This window comes from Hyla sarda, chromosome 4 (assembly GCF_029499605.1).
Source record: "Hyla sarda isolate aHylSar1 chromosome 4, aHylSar1.hap1, whole genome shotgun sequence".
In the NCBI taxonomy this organism is placed as follows: Eukaryota; Metazoa; Chordata; class Amphibia; order Anura; family Hylidae; genus Hyla; species Hyla sarda.
Window position 1 is genome coordinate 245,684,805 of NC_079192.1, and position 25,798 is coordinate 245,710,602.

Here is a 25,798-nt window from a genome sequence, read left to right on the forward strand (position 1 = left end):
ATGATCAGATGCTTCAGAGAATGTCTCAACAAACACCGGAACAATACAGTTCATGGTTTTCTTTTACACAGTGTCTCTCGACATTTTACTGAGAAACACAACAGTGATTTTAATTCTATCTGTGCCACCCCAATTGAACACATTACTAAGAGTGTGAATCAGAGATATAACACATTAAGATGGAGAGAAAACTTCTGGATCCATACCTTAGGCACTTTATCCCCAAGGGGACTTAATGAGATGATTGAATGTCATTTATGATATTGGCATCTCATATTATTCCACAAACTTGCAGTAAATAATTATCCTCTGAAGTGTTAATCTTTTTTTATCAATATTAATCTCTTATAGTTTATATTGCCATTTTTAACCTTACTGATATGGTATTATATTGTGCAGCCATGGTTTTTATTGTATTCCATGGTTTTAAAATAGTAATTTTTTTGTCATTATTTTTATATAAACCATGGTTTTTATTGTGCAGCCTTAGTTTTCATGTATTCCATATTATATAGTATTTATATTTATACTTATTTCTATTATATACTTTATATAGGCTATTATCCACTTATTAATATGAGCGTTCATTTTCTGCACCTAGATATCCCCCTGTCCCATCTCTTCTGGATGACAGGTATACTGTTTACTTTCTATACTTCTCTTGAACACGTGTATTACCCATTACATGTGTTCCTGGTCTCCTTTAGCATACTTTCCTTTAACCATATTGATTTATGTTATAGTCCGATCTGCACACATATACAAGAGCCTCACATTACCGTCTAATATCCTCTGACAGCACATAAATATTATGCCGATATCTCCGTATGCTGTCTGGCTCCCTGTGGACATGTGACGGCCGCTTCCTAGCGACGCGTCCTTGACTACACGCTCATTGGTCTTTATTTGTCACGTGACGGCCGCTCCATAGCAACGCGTCCGTGACAGCGCTGTATACCCACGAACAACTGCACCAGCTCTCCGATGCTCAATGAAACACCGCTCCTGACAGCAGTCCGTTCCCTGCACCTTACATCTTACTCCGGATGCTGTCGGGAGCGGTGTGTGTAGCTCAGCCAGGATGTTTACATTCAACAGTCCGGATGCTGTTATTTCTTATCTAGGAGCAAATTTATTGTTACTGATATCTTTTTTGACAGTAATATGATGGACCACACCGAACTTTCATTTCTTTCACTGCATTAAGTAATTAATTGTTTATTCTTAATTTTTGTGTTCATCTGTATACTTTTATACATTGTACCATGTGATACATGTTTGATTAGCTCCTCCCACTTAAGTGGTTGGCGCCCACTCTGTATGTATTTAAACACTGTCTGCATCTTGCTGCACATACTCTGATCTGAAGAAGGGGGTGGCTCCCCCAAAATGCGTAATCTGTATTTTATTGTTTTATTTATTACAATAAACCTCCCAGTGCCTTGTACTATTACTACATCTCTGGTCTGGTTTACTTCGTGGGAATCTGCAGCGTCTATTGAGGTCCTTTTGTTCTATACATCTAAGTTTCATCAGAATTGGTTGTTCTTCCTCCCCTGTGACCTCCGGCTTGGCAGCAGTCCTACCACCTCTGCAACTTCTGCAATCTCTGGTAACCCCATTGTGGGTTGATACGCAAGTTTTACTTGCTCTCAGATGAGCAGCCACTACCTAGGGGTGTGTCTTATCTGACCCCCTATATTTGAGTCGATCACCCATACGGTATCACACGAGGCGCCCCCCTCTGGTCTCCCTTTTTTTTCTCTTTTACAGGCTGTAAAGCAAGGACTTGATCCTCTTTCTAGGATAGCAACTATTAAACATGAAGAAGTATTTTTTTTTCCTATTCACCCTTTGAAAATGTAAATCTGTATGTAAAATACAATCTTTAGATAATACCTTAAAGGGATTGTCCAGTGAAATAAACAACCTGTGTGTGGTGTTAAAAAGTATAATAAAGCAACTTAATAATATTGTTATTAGCCCTGCTGAACAGATCTCACCATGTGAGCCCTGCTCCCTCCCTTGTAGCTGTGAACATTACACTTTAATGTTTTATCCCTGCTCACCCGTCCCCTCCTGTCTAGTCAGGGTAGGACCATTAATGTTAAGCAAGGAAACTCCTATCACTGCCTATTAGATTTTAAGATGCCTTTCTCAGATTAGATAGCAGTGAGTCTGTTCTGAAGGAAACTACTGTGACTGACAAAGGCTTCCTGCTGACTTAAAATCTAATGAGCAGTCATATGAGTTCTCCTCTTCACATTGATGGTCCTCAACAGATAGGAGGGGAGGGGGAAGCAGAATATATTCAAATGCTGTGATGTGATGTCACTATGTACACTATGGCTAATAACATTATATCAGTTTTTTGCTTTTTATGTATAATTTGACAACATACATTGCTTGTTTATTTCACTGGACAACCCCTTTAAGATGACCAGACACATTAGTCTTACATTTACACGTTTAATATGAAAATTATTGTTCGTTGACTGAAATTTTGCAATAATTATATCAACTGAAGAACGAGTGACTATCATTTTCTGTAAAGAAGTCAGCTGTGTTTAAAATGTTTAGTTAATCTTTATTTATTGTTGAGTGTAACTAGAGCATGAAGGATTGCTCTTTAAAAAAAGGTTTCATAGTAAAAGTTAATTTATCTCCATCTAGTGTCATTTAATATGTACTGTATGGGCACTTTGAACAACTATAACGGTTGATATGACCTAAAATGTAAAATGTGTTGGAATAACTTTTTTAATCTAATGTGTAAACTGCTTATGGAACTCCATTAATTCCTTCAAACTGCTAACCAAATGAGGAAGATGTAATCTATGTATATCCATCCCCTCAGGACCTCTCAGAAGTCGTGGGACACATAAATAAACATCTATTCTTTCATTCAAAGTGTAATCGGTCGGCACTGTAGTAGATGTGGGTGCATGTGGATTAAGTATATCCAATAGAGGTAGACAATTGCTGATAATAAAGATTCTTTATTCAAGCATTTCACTGCAAACAATTTAGCAGCACATGTTCCGGTGTAAGCATTTATCAACTGTATAAGTAACACACGGAACTGGCGCACTTTTATATACATCAAAGTCACATATAATACATGTCATCATTACTCCCACATTGACCCACTCCCTCTGTCCAAAACAAAAACAAACAAAACGTGGCAGATTCAGATGCAGATTCAATATGGGAAGCGGCATCTCATGCCGGGCGCTGCAGCTGTGGAGCGAGAGTGCAGTGGTAAGAAGAGAGAATCATACTGCATTGCATATTACTGTAGCAAACTGGATAGCTCATATTCTCGATTTAACCCTCTTGGTTCCAGGGTACCCAATGTGTGCATCCAATAGGCTTCTTTATGAGCGGGAAGCTTTTTGACATCACCACCACATCTAGGTGGAATCACTCCATCGATTACCTGAAATTTGAGTTGTGCAATAGAATGTCCTCTATTGTGAAACTGACAGGGTATTGGTAACAGTAAGTTTTTGCAATTGATGCTGGATTTGTGCCGGTTTATGCAGGCTCTTACACGCTGGGTTGTTTCCCCAATGTATAGGAGACCACCATAAGTGATATAAGTGATACCAAGAAAGAAATTGATACCATTGAATTGCAACTTCAAGATTCATTGAAATCGGAGGAGTTTGCTACCTTAAAAGAGAATCTCAATAAACAACTGGAAGATACATGTAAACACAGAGGAATACTTGGCATATCGTGTATATTGATGGTGGGACTCTGCCGGCTCCTCGCGGTGGGGGGCTCCTTCGCAGAATCCCATCGGTTATTCATCTTCAAGTTGAAGCAACGATTTTCCTGCCTTCCGCTGAAATAGATGCCCTTTTTTACACCAAGGAAGAGGACGCTGGGGAGGAGAGGCGGCCAACATAATCGGCAAACCCGGAGCTCCCGCAATCACGAGATCACAGGTAGGACTGAGTCAATATTCACCAATATCTCCTCCAGATGTCTATCCTCTGTGGAAATAGCTGTACTACAGAAAGGTCAAACATTTAGTCCAGGAAATAAGCTGGACTTATTCCAACTGGACATTGACTTAGAAAGACTGTTTCTTCTTGTTAGACTTAAAGCACATTTTTCCACAGAAAGTCCTAAACATGATGTGGTACTACCTTCTAATGTAAGCAAAACTGAGGATGTAATGACTTTGGATAGATTCAACTTGATCCCCTTACAAGGGGATCAAGTTGACTCCTTCCTTTCTATTAGACACATCAGAATTTCTGCAGACACTGACTACAGTGAAAGGGGTGACAGAGGAGACACTACTAGTCACCATAGATGTAGTGAGTTTATATATGCCTATCGACCATGACAAGGGAATTTGCGGCTACTAACTGGTTACTTGAACACAGTGACTATACAGAAGAACAAAAATCATTTTTGACAGAAATGCTGGACATAGTATTGCGACAGAATTACTTTCTTTTTGAGGACACCTTTTATCAACAAAGGAGGAGTTCAGCAATGGGGGAGAACATGGCCCATACTCATATATCGCACACTTTGAGAATCAACATGTCTATTCTGATGGATTGTATCAGAAACATGCCAAAATATGGTGACGTTATGTAGATGATATTGTGTGCATATGGGAGGGGCAAAAATGTTTTTTGAGCACCTGGATATGGTCAGGAGTGAGCTACAATTTACATTAACATGTCATGGATGGAATTTTCTGGATATGTTCCTAATGAAGGCCAGCAAGGGAGTTTTAGAGACGGACCTGTATAGGAAACTCACCGACAAAAATAGTATACTGCATTTTACAAGTGCCCATTTACCTTCAGTTAAAAGATCTATCCCATGCTCTCAACGACAAAGGGTTTCCAGGATTGTTAAGGACCCCGTAACAAGAGATCTTAGATGCTAATTTCAGAGAGAGAGGGTATCCTGTGAGTGCGTTGGCCCCACGTCCCCCAAATAACTACAATAGAACCCCGAGATCGCAACTAAAATTTATCCCGTTTGTAAGAACTTATCATCCCTTTAGTTACATGATTGATAGAATTGACTGGGTAGCAACATAAAAAAAAAAACAACAACGTTTTTGAGTACACAGAAAACCGGGACCTTCCGCTGTTTGAATTGCGCCTAGTGTAGCAATGTCTTAAGAAACAATACAATAACTCAAATGCAAGATGATTTTCAGCTCACCTTCCTTTGGTCTTGCACGAAGCCTGGCCCAGCTTCATACATGGCAGTAAAGCACAACAGTGGATGATCCAACAATTTCTTTAAAACGTCAAAGCTTTATTCCAAAGCAGGTTAAAAGTTGCAGGAGATGCAAAACCTCACACACCTAGCCGGTAACACACTCATCATGGATGCTTTTCGAGCGCATGCGCGCTCTCGATCACCACAACACCTGTGCAATGCTCGTCCTTTAAATATACTTCCCAGAGGAAGGAGTCAAAAGACATAGGAATATAAAGTACATATATCATTTAAAACATGTTACATATTCAAAAAGTACTTCTGCATTATTCATAGAATGGAAAGCAAGTGTATGCACACAACACTACAATCATATTGTGTGTACTATTTAACTCGTTGTACTTTCAATATATATGCATATACATCTAACGGGACTTCATGACCACTACTGACAGATTGTAAATTCCTAGTAATGAAACATGAGTTCCTTCCTCTTGTTTAACCCTTTCGGGGATCTTGTTTGTAATGTGAACTGCCAATATGCCTCACGACTAAGGAGTGTTGGAAATCTCCTCCCCTTGTGGCCATTTTTACCTTCTCAATACCATATGCTCTGAAATTATCTATGTGACCGTCATGTACCTCTGAAAAGTGTACAGATACACCGGATTTATTTCTGGTGCCCTCTGTCTTAGTTGCATCATTTACATGTTCCTAATTCTCATTTTTAACTGTTGTGAGGTGCACCCTACATATTTTAGATCACAGGCTGTACATCAATTATGTACACTAGATTTGTAGAATTACAATTCATGTATTGTTCGATTCTGTGTACATGATTGTTTGCGGCATCTCTAAATTGTTTACACACCTTGAGTTGAGATCTCCTATACTTCACAGGTTTTACATTGGGTGGCTCCATACTTAAAAAAAAAAGCCAGCTTTTTTTAACCAAGTGTTAACACCCTGCATTTTTAAGACTACCTAGCTCAGGGAAAAACTGTGAAAAAAGTGTGTTGGCTCTTTTGGGTACTATTGCGGTCCCTTGTGCTTGTATGTTCGCTAATTTATCATCTTCTATTAATAAGTGTAGATGTTTATATACTGTGTCGCGAATTGTTTTCAAATAAGCATTATATGTTATGGCCAAAACTGGTTTATTAAGTCTTTTTATGGGGTGCTTATAGTGCGCTCTTCCCTTGTTAGTAGTAAATCCTGGCGGTTCTTACAATTCTCAATTCTTCTAGCCTGATTCAACTTACTATGACTGTACCCTCTTTTATGTAGATGGTCCTCAAGGGACTGTGCTTCTTCCAGGTAGACGGATTGGGAAGTGCAATTATGTTTCAATCTAGTGAGCTCCCCTACTGGTATTGCTTGGATGGTTTGTGGAGGGTGATTATTGTCTGACCTTAATACAGTGTTACCTGATATTGGTTTTCTGAAAGTAAATGTTTGAATTTTTTGGCCAGTGATTCCTGTGAGCTTTAAATCCAGAAAACTAACAGTAACCAAATCTACATGGTGGGTTAACTTTAAATTGGATGTGTTGGAGTCCAAGTAATCCATGAACAGTGGTATGGAAGACATATCACCCCTCCAAATGAGGAGAAAATCATCTATGAGTCTTCTATACCACTGCACATGGCTCAAAAACTCATTATTGACTGTAAATAAGGTTTTTTCCTCCCAGTATGACATTGTGAGATTGGCTAATGAGGGGGAGTGCCTCGCCCCCATGGAAACTCCACTGCAATAATATATGTGTTTTATATTCACATGTCTTTTGACTCCTCCCTCTGGGAAGTATGCTTAGAGGACGAGGATTGCATAGGTGTTGTGGTGATCAAGAGCGCGCATGCGCTAGAAACGCGTCCATGTGGAGTGTGTTACCGGCTAGGTGGTGTGATGTTTTGTATCTTCTGCAACTTTTAACCTGTTTTGCAATAAAGCTTTGAAGTTTTAAGGGAATTGCTGGATCATCCACTGTTGTTCTTTACTGCCAAATACAATAACTCACCCACACTCAAGCAAAATGTTCCCTATTAACAAATTCTTCACATGACAAGCAAGGAATGTAGTGTACTTGATAAAATGTCCATGCGATCTCCTATACGTTGGGGAAACAACCCAGTGTGTAGGAGACTGCATAAATCGGCACAAATCCAGCATCTGTTGCAAAAACTTACTGTTACCGATACCCTGTCATTTTCACAATAGAGGAAATTCTATTGCACAACTCAAATTTCAGGTAATCAATGAAGTGACTCTACCTAGACGTGGTGGTGATGTCAAAAAACTTTTGCCTCGTAAAGAAGCCTATTGGATCCCCAAGTTGGGTACCCTGGAACCAAGAGGGTTAAATCGAGAATATGAGCTATCCAGTTTGCTACAGTAATATGCTATGCAGTATGGTTCTCTTTCCTTACCATTACCCTTTCTCGCTCCACAGCTGCAGCGCCCGACATGAGATGCCGTTTCCCGTATTGTATCTGCACCATCTCATTCAATGAGTTAGCCATGTGTTGTTTGTTTATGTTTTGGTCAGAGAGAGTCAATGTGGGAGTAATGATGACATGTATTGTATGTGACTTTGATGTATATAAAAGTGCACCAGTTCCGTGTGTGTTACTTATGCAGTTGATAAAGGCTTACACCGGAATGTGTGCTGCTAAATTGTTTGCAGTGAACTGCTTGAATAAAGAATCTTTATTATCAGCAATTGTCATGCCGGGATTTACTCTACCTCTATCCTGAATTCAGACTTGATTTTTAGGGAACTCGTTTTTTTTGCCCTTGTTATATTATTAATTCCTTAATTACGCAGAATGCATATTTACGTCCTGCGCTGACTCCCTCGATATAACAGACCCGGGGGCTATCAATGGCCGGGACCTGCGGCTAATACTGGACATCACCGATATTAACCCTTCAGACGCGGCGATCAAAGTTGATTGACAGTCGAAAGTGAAAGTAAAACCTTGCCGGCAGCTCAGTCAGGCTGATCGCGACCATTGTGGTAAAACCGCTGTGTCCTGATCAGCTGTATGGACATGAGGAGGGTCCCTACCTGCTTCCTCATTGTCCGATCATCGATTTACTTATTTTATTTATTTATATAGCGCCTACAGATTCCGCAGCGCCTACAATTATGGGGTACAAGCAAAGACAAGTATCAGACATAAAATTACATAATAACTATTCAAACAAGAGGTGTGGGGATATATTGAGGATATGTTGAGGCTAGAGATGAACGAACTTACAGTAAATTTGATTCATCATGAACTTCTCGGCTAGGCAGTTGATGACTTATCCTGCATAAATTAGTTCAGCTTTCAGGTGCTCCCGTGGGCTGGAAAAGGTGGATACAGTCCTAGGAGACCCTTTCCTAGGACTGTATCCACCTTTTCCAGCCCACCGGAGTACCTGAAAGCTGAACTAATTTATGCAGGATAAGTCATCAACTGCCGAGCCGAGAAGTTCATGACAAATCAAATTTACTGTAAGTTCACTCATCTCTAGTTGAGGCCAATTAGAGAATGTTATAGGCCTGTCTGAAGAGATGTGTTTTTAGGCCACGTTTGAAACTATGCATGTTGTTGTTGAATCTGAGGGATTGAGGGATAGCATTCCAGGGAACCGGTACAGCACGAGTGAAGTCTTGGAGACGGGAGTGAGAAGTTCGGATTATAGAAGATGTTAGTGGGAGATCATTAGCAGATCGGAGAGAACATGTAGGATGGTAGACAGAGATGAGAGAGGTGATGTAGGGAGGTGCAGCATTGTGGAGAGCTTTGTGTGTGAGACTGAGGATTTTGTACTGTATTCTGGACTGAATTGGTAACCAGTGTAGTGACTGGCACAGGGAGGAGGCGTCGGTGTAGCGGCTGGAGAGGAAGATGAGTCTGGCTGCGGCATTAAGGATGGACTGGAGAGGAGAGAGTTTGGAGAAAGGAAGGCCTATTAGTAAAGAGTTACAGTAGTCGAGGCGGGAGTGAATCAAAGCAATAATGAGAGTTTTAGCAGTTTCAGTAGTGAGAAACGGACGGATTCTTGAAATGTTTTTGAGATGCAGGTGACAAAAACGTGAAAGAGACTGAATATGGGGAGTGAAAGACAGATCAGAGTCAAGTATAACTCCAATACAGCGAGCCTGGTGCCCGGGAGTTATGGTAGTACCACATACCGAGATGGAAATGTCAGGGTTAGGTACAGTATCAGTTGATGGAGAAAAGACAAGAAGTTCTGTTTTAGAAAGATTTCGTTTGAGATATAAATAGGACATGATGTCCGAGATGGCAGAGAGACAGTCACTGGTATTCTGTAGGAGTGCAGGGGTGATGTTGGAGGAGGAAGTATAGAGTTGGGTGTCATCAGCATAGAGGTGGTACTGGAAACCAAATCTACTGATTGTTTTTCCAATGGGGGATGTGTAGAGTGCAAAGAGTAGAGGACCCAGGACCGATCCCTGGGGAACCCAGCAAGGGGAAGATGAGAAGAAGTAGAGCCAGAAAACGAGACGCTAAAGAAGCGGCCAGAGAGATAGGAGGAAAACCAGGCAAGAGCAGAGTCCTTGAGACCGATGGAGCGGAGACTACTGAGGAGAAGTTGGTGATCCACAGTGTCAAAAGCCGCAGACAGGTCCAAGAGAATCAGTAAAGAGAAATTGCCATTTGATTTGGCCGTCAGAAGAACGTTAGTGACTTTGGTTAGGGCCGTTTCTGTGGAGTGAAGGGAGCGGAAACCAGACTATAAGCGGTCAAGGAGAGAGTTCTCGGAGAGATAGCGGATAAGGCGGGAGTAGACCAAGCGTTCCAGGAGTTTGGAGATAAAGGGGAGATTTGAGACGGGTTGAAAGTTGGCTGCACAGGACGGGTCCAGAGATGATTTTTTCAATAGTGGGGTTATGATAGGGTATTTGAAGGAGGAGGGAAAGACCCCAGAAGAGAGGGAGAGGTTAAATATTTTAGTTAGGTGACAGCTGATAGCAGGAGAGAGAGACTGGATGAGGTGTGAAGGCATGGGGTCACTAGAGCAGGTTGTGGGGCGGGTGGAGGAGAGGAGCCTGGAAACCTCATCCTCCGTTACAGGTTCAAAAACTGAGAGCGATGAAGAGGAGATGTGGCTGGGAATTGGATCAGAACTTTTAGGGGACTGGGAGAGGATTTCATCACGAATGTCATCGATTTTAGTTTTTAAGTATTTGGCCAGGTCTTCAGCACAGAGATCAATGATTGGGATCTGTACTTTAGGCCGAAGGAGAGAGTTGAACGTGTCAAAAAGGTGTTTTGGGTTGTTAGACAGAGAGGAGATGAGGGAGGTAAAATATGTTTGTTTCGCGAGGTGAAGAGCGAAGTAATAGGATTTAAGCATGAATTTATAGTGCAGGTAGTGTGAAGAAGTCTTAGTTTTCTCCACAGACGTTCAGCACACCTTACTGCTCTGGCCTGAGATCCTGGCAGGAGCAGTGGACCACCGATAACACTGATCAATGCAATGCTATGGCACAGCATTGATCAGTGTATGCAATTAATGTACTGCATGTTATAGTCCCCTATGGGGGACTATAACATTGCACAAAAAAAGTGTAAAAAAAAAAATAATTGTTAAGAAATGTGCTTTAACCCCTTCCCTGATACAAGTTTGAATCAACCCCCCTTTTCCCATAAAAAAAACTATGTAAATAAAAATAAATATAAACATATATGGTATCCCCGCGTGCATAAATATATTTAATTAAACCGCACGATCAATGGCGTATACGTAAAAAAAATTCCAAAGTCCAAAATATTGTATTTTTGGTCACTTTTTATACCATAAAAAAAATAAAATTTACAAAAAGCAATCAAAAAGTCCGATCAAAACAAAATTGGTACTGATAAAAACGTCAGATCATGGTGCAAAAAAAAAAAAAATTTGCCCTCATACATCCCAGTATGCGGAAAAAATTAAAGGGGTAAGAAGAGGACATTTATAAATGTATACATTTTTGTGCATGTAGTTATGATTTTTTCATGAAGTAAGACAAAATCAAACCTAAATAAGTAGGGTATCATTTTAATCGTATGGACCTACAGAATAAAGATAAGTTGTAATTGTTACCAAAAAATGCACTGCGCAGAAACGGAAGTCCCCAAAAGATACAAAATGGCATATTTTTTTCAATTTTGTCACACTGATTGTTTTTTTTGTTTTGCTGTAGATTTTTGTGTAAAATGACTGACTGTCATTACAAAGTAGAATTGGTGGCACAAAAAAAAAGCCATCATATGAGTCTGTATGTGCAAAATTGAAAGGGTTATGATTTTTAAATGGTGAGGAGGAAAAACGAAATTGCAAAAACGGAAAAACCCTGAGTACTTAAAGTGGTCTTTACTATTCTTAAAGGGGTACTCCGGTGGAAAAAAAAATGTTATCAACTGGTGGCAGAAAGATAGACTTGTAAATTACTTCTATTTAAAAATCTTAATCCTTCCAGTACTTATCAGCTGCTATATGCTCCAGAGGAAGTTGAATAGTTCTTTTCTGTCTCACCACAGTGCTCTCTGCTTACACCTCTCTCTGTGTCAGGAACTGTTCAGAGCATTAGAGGTTTGCTATGGGGATTTGCCCCTACTCTGGACAGTTCCTGACATTGACAGATGTGTCAGCAGGGAGCACTGTGTTCAGACAGAAAAGAACCATACAACTCCCCTGGAGCATATAGCAGCTGATACTGTACTGGAAGTATTATGATTTCTAAATTGAAATAATTTACAAATCTGTTGGCACCAGTTGATTTAAAAAAATGTTTTCCACTGAAGTACCCCTTTAATCACTAACTATAGACCGTTAATCACTAATGAAATAATACTTCCAGTAGTTTCCTGTGCAATTACAGCAAATCACAGGACCTACTGCTCCCTGCTATACCAAGACATAGTGCTGGGCTGATGACTTACACAGTACACTACAAATGGTATGTAAATGGATAAGGGGTTACTGATGCACTGAGTTTGCAAGGTTCTATGAGGGGCATTTACTAAGGGGTTTTGTCATTTTTCTCTGACTATTTTTGGCGCTAAATTGTCACAATTGCGCCTACCCTATTTTTTGTGTGACTTTTTCTAGCAAAAGCTAGAAAGTAAAACATTTTTCCCGCTTGATTTATGCTAGTTTGCATTTTTTACTTGCAGTGGTCAGGTATTTATTAACTGCGACAGTCGCAGCTGCGCAATAAACTGTCGCAAAAACTGCCGTAAAAATTGACTAAATTTACTCCAGTTCCAACATGGAGCAGGAAAAGCTACTGCCGCCCGGGCTCCGACATACTTTCTCCCTGCTACCCTCACTTCGCTACAGGGACACTGCAGTGATTTACATCCCCCCCTCTCAACTGCCAGCGCCACACAACTCCCATCTGTCTGCTAACTGTTCCAAGACTACAAGTCCAAGCATGCCCTTACAGTGAGGACATGCTGGGAGTTGTAGTCTTGTAGCAGCGGGAGCTGAGCGGCGCGTGCGGGAGACAAGGGGGGATGTATATCAGTGTCCCCATAAGTGAGGGTAGCGGGGAGGCTGTATGAGGAGCCCGGGCGGCTGCACTGTAATGTCAGCCCGGGCTCCTGCCCTGACCGCCAAAGGCTTTGGCTGTCAGGGCATGCTGGGTATTGTAGTTTTGCAACAGCTGGAGGGCCACAGTTTGCAGACCACTGGTTTGTGGTCTGTAAATTGTAGTCCTCCAGCTGTTGCAAAACTAAACAGCTGAAGGGGACCGGCGAAGACGTTCACTTACCTTTCGAGGCTCCAGCTACGATGGGTGACGGAGATTGTCGGGCGGCACTGTCGGCACTGGCACTGGCCTAAAACAGTGTTTCCCAACCAGGGTGCCTCCAGATGTTGCAAGACTACAACTCCCAAAATGCCTGGACAGCCTTTGGCTGTCCAGGCATGCTGGAAGGTGTATTTTTGCCACATCTGGAGGCACCCTGGTTGGGAAACACTGGCCTAAAACAGTGTTTCCCAACCAGGGTGCCTCCAGATGTTGCAAGACTACAACTCCCAGCATGCCTGGACAGCCTTTGGCTGTCCAGGCATCCTGGGAGCTGTAGTTTTGCAACATCTGGAGGCACCCTGGTTGGGAAACACTGGCCCCAAACAGTGTTTCCCAACCAGGGTGCCTCCAGATGTTGCAAAACTACAACTCCCAGGTTGGGAAACACTGTGCCCGGCCTCCGCCCCACCTTACTGTAAGGGCATGCTGGGAGTTGTAGTCCTGCAGCTGGGGGCAGGGGACAAGCTTGTCACTTGCCCACACATCTCCTGCACCACACAACTCCCAGCATGCCCTTACTGTAAGGGCATGCTGGCAGTTGTAGTCGTGTGGGGCGGGAGATTTGTGAGCAGATGATAATAAATATACTAACCCATTTTTATTTATTTTTTCTTTTCATTTCAGATCCGTGTATCCTGTGGACTCCTTCGGATTCGGTGGACTACTTCGATGACCAGCGTTTTTCTTTGTTTGATTTTAATAAAATGGTTAACGAGGGCTTGTGGGGGATTTTTGGGGTGGGTTGGGGTTTTTTGTAATAACATTTTTTTAAAACCTGTTGTGTTTTTTCCTTACTTTACTTGACAGGCTTAGTAGTGGAAGCTGTCTTATAGACCATAACTTAGTCCATTACTAAGCTGGGCTTAGCGTTAGCCACAAAAACAGCTAGCGCTAACCCCCAATTATTACCTTGGTAACCAACGCCACAGGGGTGCCGGGAAGAGCCAGTACCAACAGGCCCGGAGCATCAAAAATGGCACTCCTGGGCCTAGGCGGCAACAGGCTGGCGTTATTTAGGCTGGGGAGGGCCAGTAACAATGGTCCTCGCCCACCCTGGTAACGTCAGGCTGTTACTGTTTGGTTGGTATTTGGCTGAGAATAAAAATAGGGGGGACCCTATGCATTTTTTTTTTAAATAAATAATTCAATATTTAAAAAAAAACACATAGGGTCCCCCCTATTTTTATTCTCATCCAAATACCAACCAAACAGTAACAGCCTGACGTTACCAGGGTGGGCGAGGACCATTGTTACTGGCCCTCCCCAGCCTAAATAATGCCAGCCTGTTACCACCTAGGCCTAGGAGCACCATTTTTGACGCTCCGGGCCTGTTGGTACAGGCTCTTCCCGGCACCCCTGTGGCGTTGGGTATCAGGGTAATAATTAGGGGTTAGCCCTAGCTGTTTTTGTGGCTAACGCTAAGCCCGGCTTAGTAATGGACTCCGTCTGTAAGGCAGCTTCCACTACTAAGCCTGTCCAGTAAAGTAAAAAAAAAAGGTTTAAAAAAAATTTATTACAAAAAAACACTCCCCCACAAGCCCTCGTTAACCATTTTATTAACATCAAGCAAAGAAAAACGCTGGTCGTCGAAGTAGTCCACTGAATCCGAAGGAGTCCACAGGATACACGGATCTGTAGAAGAAGTAACAAAGAAAAAGAGTAAGTACATTTAGGGAGAAAAAACAGTGTTAATAGACACACACACACACACACAATAAAGGCCGTTTACCACTATTCTGAGCCATGACTACAATTTAGTTATTTAATTATTTAGATGTGGTGAAAAAGCTACAAAAAAAAAACTCAAAAACAAAAGATCCAGAAGGAAACCTAGCAGGCAAACCTATTCAGACAGCAGGAAAAAGGAACAGACTATTTTTTTCTACTACATGAAGTAAATTTCCCACTTTTGCCTATGTGTAACAAATTTATTAACGCCGTGCAACAATTTAGTAAATTTGTCGCACAGTCAAAAATGAAGGAGAAAAAAACATGGTAAAAACCAGACTACATAGTAAAAGATTAGTAAATGTCCCTCTATGTGAGCATTAAAGGGTACCTTACATCAAAAAAACTTTTGATATATTATAGATTAATGTATGCAGAATAATTTTCCAATAGCATATTATAAAAAAATGTGCTTCGTTCTATTTAATTTTCCACTTTGAAAAATGACCACTAGGGGTCTCCCTACCAGTCCTTTTTCATAGATTTCAGACTCATGCAGGAGTCCTAAATCTCAAACTGCAGCCGGAACACAGACAAACTCAGCACTGCTCACTGCCAAGGGGCAGTGCTGTGCTTGTCTGTGTCCCAGCAGCATCAGATTTAGGACTCCTGCATGAGTCTGAAATCTATGAAAAAGGACTGGTAGGGAGACCCCTAGTGGTCATTTTTCAAAGTGGAAAATTAAATAGAACGAAGCATATTTTTTAATAACATGCTATTGGAAAGTTATTCTGCATACATTAATCTATAATATATCAACAGTTTTTTTGATGAAAGGTACCCTTTAATAAAAAAAACAGCAGCAAAGCAGGAAATGGGTTAAACTAAGTACTGAACTGTTGCTGAAGACACACCTGCAAAAAAAAAAAAAAAGGGGGAGATCACATACAGCAAGCAGCACTGTGCACACACAGCAGAATCATAACAAGGAATGGGTTATACTATGTACTGAACTGCTGCTGAGATGAAAAGGAAGTCTTAATTTACTTGTCAGGGACAATGCAGATTCTCTGGAGAATGGACAGAGGTTACAGGTTTACCACCTTTCTTTCTCTCCCCCTCCTGCACATAGCATTTGATAAACCTACACTTCATATGCTCCATCTTGCTGTGTCTAGATACAGTTACTAGAGACAGAATTTCCCTAACAGGCAGTAAACAGCAGATTGGACAGAAATGAGACACCTATTGGCCAAGGCTTTAGTGCAGTTTTTTCTTGTATAAGGAGTAAATAAAGTGATTTACAGAAATGTCAGTAATCACACAGGCTTTCAAATGAAGGTAAGTTGTTCGAAACAACAGTAGTCATTTAAAATGTTTTAACCTTTTATTAAAAATAACCTTTCCCAATGAAAATGGAACCTACCTATTATAAATATAACACAAAGCTTATAAAAATATGCTGAATAGGTTTGAAATTCATGTGTTTTTGATGAGGGCAAAATAATGGTAAAAATAGTATGTGTGGGGACTGAAAACACATAGTAAACCGATTTTAAATATATACAACATAAAGAAGGACAAACAAAAATACAAATACAAACAATAAATACAAAAATAAAAAAATAAAAAATTAAAGAATTATTTGATATTTTTGAATTTGACACTGAACAACTGTATACATATGCAGGGACTCTAAACAGAAAAAAGATTGTTTTATCTATACATTTTGTATATCTTTTATCCAGTTCATTATAGCTATTATATCATCAGACATTTCTTCACACAATTAATTCCTATTGGAAATATCAGCCTTAGTATATTTATTCATATTTTCTCCTTTTTTTTTTCTTTTATAGAAATAATTAAGTAATTGTAAAATTGTCAACTGACTAAGATGTTAGAGGCCAAATAACTGGCACAATGTGATGACAAAGTAAGCCTAATTTATATGCAAATACTTCATGTAGATTACTGCTGCATGTTAATGTATGTTAGGGGAATTCTAAATGGATTGTATAATTGGAGCATAGCAGAGAGATAAATACGTGTTGTAAATCAAGCATTACTACTGATGATAATTAAGGGCATATTAAAAATACCCACACATGGGGCACTTGAGAAGAATTTATTACTAGTTTGCAATTAACCACTGAAAAAGCCCCACTGGACTAAGGATGCAAGTTTCAATTTACAATACAGTTTATGTCGTATCTAGTATTCCTGTCGTGGTTAAATTAAAGGAATGTGACATCTACAAGAAACTGAGCTATTTGAAGTAACTGTCAATCTTTGCCATCAAAGGGTGGCTTCTTCATAGCCAATTAGATCCTTTATCATGCTTAGTAAGATTATAAAGTCCTACTGAGTTCAAACATTGTCCCTATTGAGTTGCAACCACCAGAGGACTGTGTGGTTGGTACCTTCATCGCTAGGACTGAACTCTGATAATTCTTCAAAATGCCTCATTTAGCTGACTGTTCATACTATGAGGTAAGAAGTTTAGCTTATAGATTTAACAGTTTCTAAATAATTTTTACTTGTTTTTACTTTTTTTTTTATATTTTGACAATGAAATAAATGATGTAAGAATGTAACTGTTTTATTTTTGAGATTGTCCTGAAAGATTTAAGATAGTTCTCTTATTATGTTTAAGTGATTTGCTAATTCTGTGAACTTCTTGTTTGTAAATTAATAATGAATATTGAAATAATATTATTTATGAACTGAGGATTATATTTAGCTTATTTCTATGTCATGTTTTATATGATTAAATAATATTTAATATTACTAAACATTTAATAGTATCTATTTTAATTAAAACGATAATTGCTATATTTTGATTTAACACACATAGGCCATGTTTACAGACTGGAAAAACTATTTTTCTTATGGTGTGTGAACATGGTCTTACATTTTATGTTTGCCAGTATATGTTTATTTAGGAGAATTATTATGATGAGAATTATTATGAAATTTTTGTCAAATGAGCAAATGTATCAGCATGGCATGCAGGGCATACTATGTTTCTTGCAGGTCACTTGCAAAGTTAGACACATGGATGGCATATATGCAAATATTCTATGCATATGTATATATATATATATATATATATATATATATATATATATATATATTTGATGCCTTTATTCCTATGTCTGTTAAATTTTCAAAACTTAAAAAATTTAAGTAGGCATTCATTTCTAATACTTTTTAAAAGCTTCTTTGCATCCATAATGAATCATTCTACTTAATATTGCTGAACATATGTACAAATTGCAGATGTTTTCACAACTCCCCCCTCTTGAAATAAGACATTCGCTGAGCCATTTCACCTTGACTGAGTTTATTGCTTATATACAACAATTGGACTTGGATTGCTTTTTTTTTTATTATAGGTTCAAGCACACCTGGATAACCCAACAAAATATCACTTGCAGCAATCGCAAAGACAGCAAGTAAAGCAATACTTAACTATTGGGAATACATTTTCAGCACCGGCACTGTCCTATTCACATGCTCAACCTGCAGGAGTAACTCCCCCACTACAGAATGGACATATGTCTCCTGTGGCAGAAAGCTGTACACCAAATGGCACCATATCTAATATACTGAATTTAGGGAACAACCATGAAAATGAGGTAACAACAATAAACTCTTAATACTCTGCTGACTGAATTTTATTTAGAATATTTACAATTATGGTTGTTTAAAATGACCAGTCCACACCATTTGCCATGTGTATATGTGTTGTTTGGAACCATAGACTGTGAATTGTTCTAGATCCCTAACTTAAATATTAGCATTATTCCTTTCACCATCTAATAATCCACTAGTTACTGCTCAGCAATAGCTGGAATGTTCTTCAACATACATAGCTAATATCTTAGTAGAAGTTCTCATAGTCACAATTTGCAGTAAATAAATTGTTATTCGGATTTCCCTAGTTTATAATGAATTATTAGTATCAAACTGACAATTTTTTTATTATGCATATCACTGAAAAGACATACTAAAAAGATACTCTCAAAAAAGTAACTTGACCAGCTCAGTATATGAAGTTTTAGAAAATTACATTCTGTCTGGTTTACACAGAACAGGTCTGATAAGAGAGTCTAACATTACCCAGGGAAACCATCATAGGTAAATATATTCCCTGCTGGTTCTATCTCTATAAAGTTATGGGAGTAACAGATATATTAACCAATGGGCAAAGTAGAGCTAATAAAAACAGGCAACTAAGCCACTATTATTTGACTAATTCCAATTTAAACCAGGCACTATTATTTGACTTATTCCTTTTAAACCAGACAGTATATGTTTTTGCACATCGCTATATAATGTAATTTTACTGCCATGTAAAAGGAGCCTTAATCTATGATAGTACATAAGCAATAGATAAAATAGTTAATAGATTAAGGAAGCTCTTCTAATTCACTATGCATGTGTATCACCACCTGTAATATATGCCCACAAAAACATGGAGTCACAAAATATGGCCATAAAAATATTGAGAGTGTCATATTTGCTCTTCCTTGAGCAAAGTTACTCAGGAGATGACCATGTGGTCCCGATTCTCATTTAGATTCCAGTTATTGTTAGGAGCAGAACACATAGGGCTTTATGACATGGCTGAGCTGTGTACTAGAGGCTGTAGGGACCCAAGATGGCCGGATAACACCACCCCCCCCAACCCCCCCCCCCCTCCCACGATAAGACATCTTATCCCCTATCCTTAAGATGTCTAGGGGTGGAGTACCTCTTTAGATATCTAGATGACGTCCATTAGGGAAATGGTGTTTAACTTGTCATGGAAATCTGTAAGTATAAAAGTGTATATATCATGTCAGATATACAAATAAATAAATACATACATTGAAGGTCATTTTAAAAATAGAGTATTATGCATTAAACTAAGAAAATGTGCTCACTACAGCTGACCAGGTATTGCCATTTTTTGGGTTATTATTGCTGTACTGTTTAAAAGACACTATGGGGGAAATTTATCGCTACGTTTTTTTGTATATCCTCTTTTAAATCACTTATGTTGCTGGTATTTTGGCGGACACACACAAAATTTTTCATGCGTGATAAATAATCCACAAGTCCACCAAAACTAACAAAACGACTTCACAACACCATTTCTCACTTTGTAGAGCAGGTTCCTAGTGCAGCACTGAATGTGGTCTATGTTTGTGAGTTTTTTTTTTTTTTAACCATTGTAATGTAATTTTGCGTGTTTTTTAAAATTGCAAATAATAAATTAATGACCACTGCATGTAAAGTGGCCTACATACAAAATCTTCAGAAATCACTTATATTGTAAGTAAAAATTTTTTGCAAAAAACCCCTGCAAATCTAAAAAATATCAAACAATAAATACAAATCTCATGGTCATAGAGCTGTAATAAGTTGCTACTGATTTATATTTAAAGTGGTATTCCCTTCTAGGGCATTTATGGAATATCCCCAGAGTATGCCATAAATGTCCTTAAGATGTGGGTCCAACCCTTATCTTGACATCCAGGGTTCTTCTTATCCCCGGTTGGAAAATTGCAAACAGCTGAGCTGGCAGTTTAACACAATTTGTATAACTCTTTTTTTTACTTTAATGGAGTTGTATAAACAGCACAGTTTACACAATGCTGGGAGTTATAAAAACAGCAGAGCTAACGCTGCTACACTGGTAAAGTAATTTACATTAATGTCATTGAAAATTATCCAAATAGTGTAAAACAACCATGGCTGTTTGGTTTCCTGACTACCTCCTGCAGTTCCAAGCAGGCCAGAGGGGTTCGTGGAGCCCACGATCTCACGGTAGGTGCAGATCCACTTTATGTTCTTAATAATAATAATAATAATAATAATATATTTACTTTTCAACAGATGGAAGACGTTATTGATGACATAATTGGTTTGGAAACAAGTTTCAATGATGATGGCCTGAACTGTACAGAACCTACACTGCTAATGCCAAATAATGTAAGCATTGGATATCAATACCTAGATATGTGGTTAACGTGTAGTCCTCTTGCTTTATAGTACTAAGCTTATGAAGACATTTATGTGTAAATAGTTAAAATGTAGGAAGGCAAAAATAAATAACTCTTCAGGTCCTGAAAGCCAAAACTGGCCATGTCCAGGAGAGGGTACACTGGGGCAGATTGTGCCAAATGTATCACACACAGAACCCAGAATTTCTTGCAGGAATATTATAGCTTCTTTAAGTTGTCTCGTTTTGGTAATAGATTTTAGAAATTAGGTCTTTTTCTCATACTGTAAGTCCTAGGGCTAAACAGATTGGTCACCAGAGATAGAGTTGGCTTGATGTGCACCGAGTAAATTGTTTTAGTTACTATTGAAAAAGACAAACCTGCATTTACTTTGCTGGACCTAATCTGTAGCTTTTTTTAATATATCAATTCTGATTCAGAATGTAAAACCAAATATCAGTGCACTCAGGTGTGAGGAGACATTTCCGTACTGGAAAAAGATATTATGTATTTTTTGTCTACATTGACATTTTATTTTAAATATATTGTCAAATCAAATCCTATAAAAGTTTTCTTCAGGTAGTAATGTCACTAGATAGCCTCAAACCTAATAATGTTTCTACTTGAATAATCTAGACTTTATAATACAAATTGCTTGACACTATTAAATCAAGTTTAATGTAATATAGTTTTGGAGTATTCGTTGTACATGTGACCTGGCTGTACACGGCCTTTAGTATTCATATATATATATATATATATATATATATATATATATATATATATATATATATATATAGAGAGAGAGAGAGCGAGAGAGAGAGAAAGAGAGAGAGAGAGAGAGAGAGAGAGAGAGAATGAGGCAGCAACTAACAGATAGAACACTATATCTACTTTTCCCATTAACTTTGTTGGCATCTTGTAAATTATGTTTATAATAATAAGCGCTGTATACACCAATACCATCAAAGGTTAACATAAGCCCTGTAAACAGCAATACTGTCACCTGTAATCTAGGTAAAGCAGTGATGCCTATTTGCCTACTCTCCCAGGAGACAGTCTCCTGTAGTTGGAGGAAACACTCAGCTTGCACTAATAATAGGTGACTATTTGGTCACACTTTTAAAGAGGATCTGTGGCCAACCCAAAACAGATGTTACTACCATTGAATGGTTTAGAATGGCCTGATCACACATCATTTTACAGTTTAATGATGTTTCCTGCCTGTCCTGAGATATGAGGGTTCATAATTTTTCTGACAATTCTGGGAATCAGTCAGATGGGTGTGGCCTCAATTTAAAAAAAGGGAGTGACAATCAGCTGATGGATGGAATTATAAAGTCGTGGTGTTAAGGTTGACCAATGAGGGGCATGTATGCCTGAAACACACCTCCTGACTGCCACTTCCATTATGAAAATTAAGAACACCCATCTGACTGATTCCCTTAATATATATATATAAGCCCTCATATCTCAGGTACAGAAGGGCATATCAAGAAACTGTAAAAGGGGTTGTGGCCAGGGTACCCTGAGTTATTTAAGGAAGATCTCTGGGATCTCTGGGATATAACGAATTCCTATCACGGAATACTCCTTTAATGTTAATGCAATTTCATTTTGGGGGGTTAGCCACAGGTCTTCATGGGGAAAACTCTGCTGTCATATCTAATATATATCTTGGATTTGGTGTCCCATAGATTGAGTCTCTAAAGCTTAAAATATAATGTAATTCCTATTCCAACTATAGAAAGTTCTATATTACAAATGAAAGACTTAACTACTTTTACCTTCATACACTGCATTTAACAATGGTCACCAAATTTCTGCTTTCCGGATATGCCAAATTTAAGATGATTGCTTTGGTTTAGTGTGCAGTCTACACATACAGTACATGCAGGTGAATTGTGTGCAGATCATCATTTTTCCAAAGTTATAGTTTATTCTGATCCAGCTTTTGCTGCCCCCTACTGACCCTAATAAACTTTAGTTAAATGTGCTAACAGGGTTGCCAACCTTATCCACAATTCTGAACAACTAAACCAAAGTTCACACAAATGAACCAGGGCTTAAAATACAGTAAATGTAATAGCAGCAATGAGCCACAGGTTCTGTAATATCAGAGCAGTAATGGAAGTGTAGTATGCTTGGCACGAATGAGCCCTTGTGTAATTACATTTTAATAATCAGTCTTTGGCCAGATTTGGGGCATTTTTGCATCTGTATAATGGCCTGGTGGTGAATCTAATGACCAGAGCTGACAGCATGATAGATTCCTGTGCTCTCATTTCTGGTTATTAGGCCCAAGGTTGAACTGGGACTTATGGTCGTAATGTGGATGCAGGAATAGGGCCATATTATGCTTGTCTAAGGATGTTTTCATCCTGTACTTTGCAGTACATATAGGAGATATAGATCATCAGGGCTTCCCTGTGTAATTCTCTAATGGTACCTGTAGAGGCATACTGTATACGAAGAGTTTAAGGTACTGAACCAATGTTCATAATTTTCCTTGTAATTATCTTCTGGCTTTACAAAGGTCACATTGAGTTGTATTTTGCCAACATTAAAGGACTTTCAGCATATTAAAACCTGTGTAGAGGAAGAGTGGTGCATTTGCCCATAACAACCAATCAGATTGCTTGCTTAATTTTTCACAGGCCTCTATAAAAATTAAAGAAGCAATCTGATTGGTTTCTATGGGCAACTGCACCACTCTTTCTCTACAAAGGTTTTGATAAATCTCCCCCATCGTGTAAAAAACAAAAAACAAACAAATGTTTTCCTGTTGAATGACTTTGTATGCCCTATTACATATGAAGAAAAAAAGGGTATACTGATATATACCAGGTTACTTTTGTATTTTTGTCAATGATAGATAGATAGAAAGAAAGAAAGAAAAAAGAGACATAGAAAGACAGAAAAAGAGGAGAGAGAGAGAGAGAGAGAGAGAGAGAGAGTAAGAGAGAGAGAGGAGAAATAGAGGGAGTAACATAGAAAGATAGATAGGTAAATACGCTAGATAGACATATATTGAATGAAAACAAAAGATAGAAAGAAAGAAAGATCAGACATAATGAATAATTATAGCTAAATACTATACAGTTCCTAAAATGAGCTAACAGAACTATTATGAGATAGGAAAATTATAAGACTCACAGAATTGCTTCCTTAATATTGGGCAAAAGGTAATGGCCACCCAGAAGACTTTGTAACTAAGCTCATCACATCAGCTGTGTGATGTGCTGTAGATATTTGAGAAAAACATTTTCTATTTGTAAATTATGGATGGTTAGCGATCCTCTGTGGTAACAAAATTAGTCTAAAGGTAGATTGTTGAAATAACCACTTGGATGATAGTAGCTTTATTGTTCCTTAAAGTGTGCATCAGGACGTTTTAAGCTAATATCAGCATGCGAGAATGCACACAATTCCTACAAAGGCATCCTCACACTGCACTGGACAAACATTAACATGACAATTTGACTAGCAAAGGGAAAAAGAAAAAAGACAGGAAAACAAAGTTTCAAGAAGAAGCAAAGTTCACTTCGGTGGCCAGATCAAATGCTTATTCTTGCGTATTGTCTGAGCTGTAAGATTCAAGATACCATATATAACATTAAAAAGATAAGGTAAGAAAGAACATATTTCTGGATGTTGTCACTTAATACAGTATTTCTCTGACATAGATGTAATTACATACTAACGGTTTAAAGTCTTTACAAATATGTTTGAAACAAAAGGAGTACAATAAGTATAGGGCATCTGCCTGTGATATCCAAAAATAATATTCAAGTTAATATCTATTGACAATGATAATAATAATAAAAATGGTAAAGTAAACCTAAATGAACATACTCAAAGGAGGTGATGCGGAAATAAATATTTATTGAAAGCAAGAAAAATTATGTTTTGTAATGAATAGTACTATGTGTTTTTATAAATATTATGTTATATTTTGTAAATATTATATATTTTTAGTCATTATTTATTTTTTACTATGAATCCATTATGTGATGATGAGATATTCTTTCAAAAAACTATAATTTTGTTGTAACAAATTAAGTATAATTTATATAATTCTGTCAGGAGGTTCATTAGTTTTAACAGCAAAAACAGCACAGTATGCAACACTTATCCTGCCATGAAAATATAGGAACCCTTATGGATGCCAGCTAATCCTATTCTTATACAACTCAATGGGATCCACCAGGGTTCATTGGGATCCAATAGCTGTCTTTGCTCTGTAGTGAAAGCCAAGATGCAAATGTGAACACAGCCTTGTTAAAGTCTAACTTAGAAAACAAAATGCAGCATTTGGAGAAAAGACAAAACAAACAAGTTCTAAACAAATGTAGGGAGCACATGGTAGGTGTTCACACTGGTGTGGTGCTCTGTGGTGAACATTGTTTCTGTGATGCTTTGTCTGTGGGGTGGTGTGGCCCAGAGCCAGGGGCTTGGTCGGGCAGCAGTGGGGCTGCCTGGTCACTGGATCATTCCCCCGGTGGGCTTGGTGTCTCAGAGGCAGTGGTCGCCACCTGGCGCTATGCCAGTGTCAGGTTAGGGACCCACTCTGACCAGGTGACCTTGACGTGGCGAGTGGGCTTGTACTATTTGATCAAAATGTATACTAACAACCTGTTAGTTTTTTAAATTATGCTGAAAAGCAAGTAGATCAAAATAAAAATGGTGGATGTGCGGCTATGTTTCTCCTATTTTTGTTGTACAAAGTTCTAAACAAAGCTAAGGCTTACAACAGATCATATAATGTTACTAGAATATGTCATCCATTTATGATTATGTAGAAATGACTGCTGGGACCTCCACAAGTGCCTAGAATGAATGGGTTATGGTGTCACTCCAGACTTACAGCAGTGCTTGGTGTTGCAACAAAACCTCATTCACGTAATCATGGCTGTCATGCAGCTCTAATAGACTGACAGGTACTGCATATTTTAGTATTGGAGGGGTTCCTGTGCTTAACCCAGGGCCATGATCTCTGTGTCCTAGGCTTCAGTGGAGTTTACATTGTTAGGAATACGAAAAAAGAAAAAGAACTTCAAGAACCAAGTTCTCCACTGATATAATTGGTCATATTTAAAGGTGTATTCTGGGAATATATATA

General features: G+C 38.6%; 1 protein-coding gene across 1 annotated transcript in view; it reads left to right on the forward strand.

Annotated features, from left to right (window-relative positions):
• Positions 1 to 25,798, forward strand: part of TFEC (transcription factor EC) — an 88,423-nt gene that overhangs the window by 33,438 nt on the left and 29,187 nt on the right. The window contains exons 2-3 of the mRNA XM_056573859.1: positions 18,082 to 18,324; positions 20,570 to 20,665. Coding sequence (XP_056429834.1) covers positions 18,082 to 18,324; positions 20,570 to 20,665 — 339 coding nt within the window. The remainder of the gene's footprint in view (positions 1 to 18,081; positions 18,325 to 20,569; positions 20,666 to 25,798) is intronic.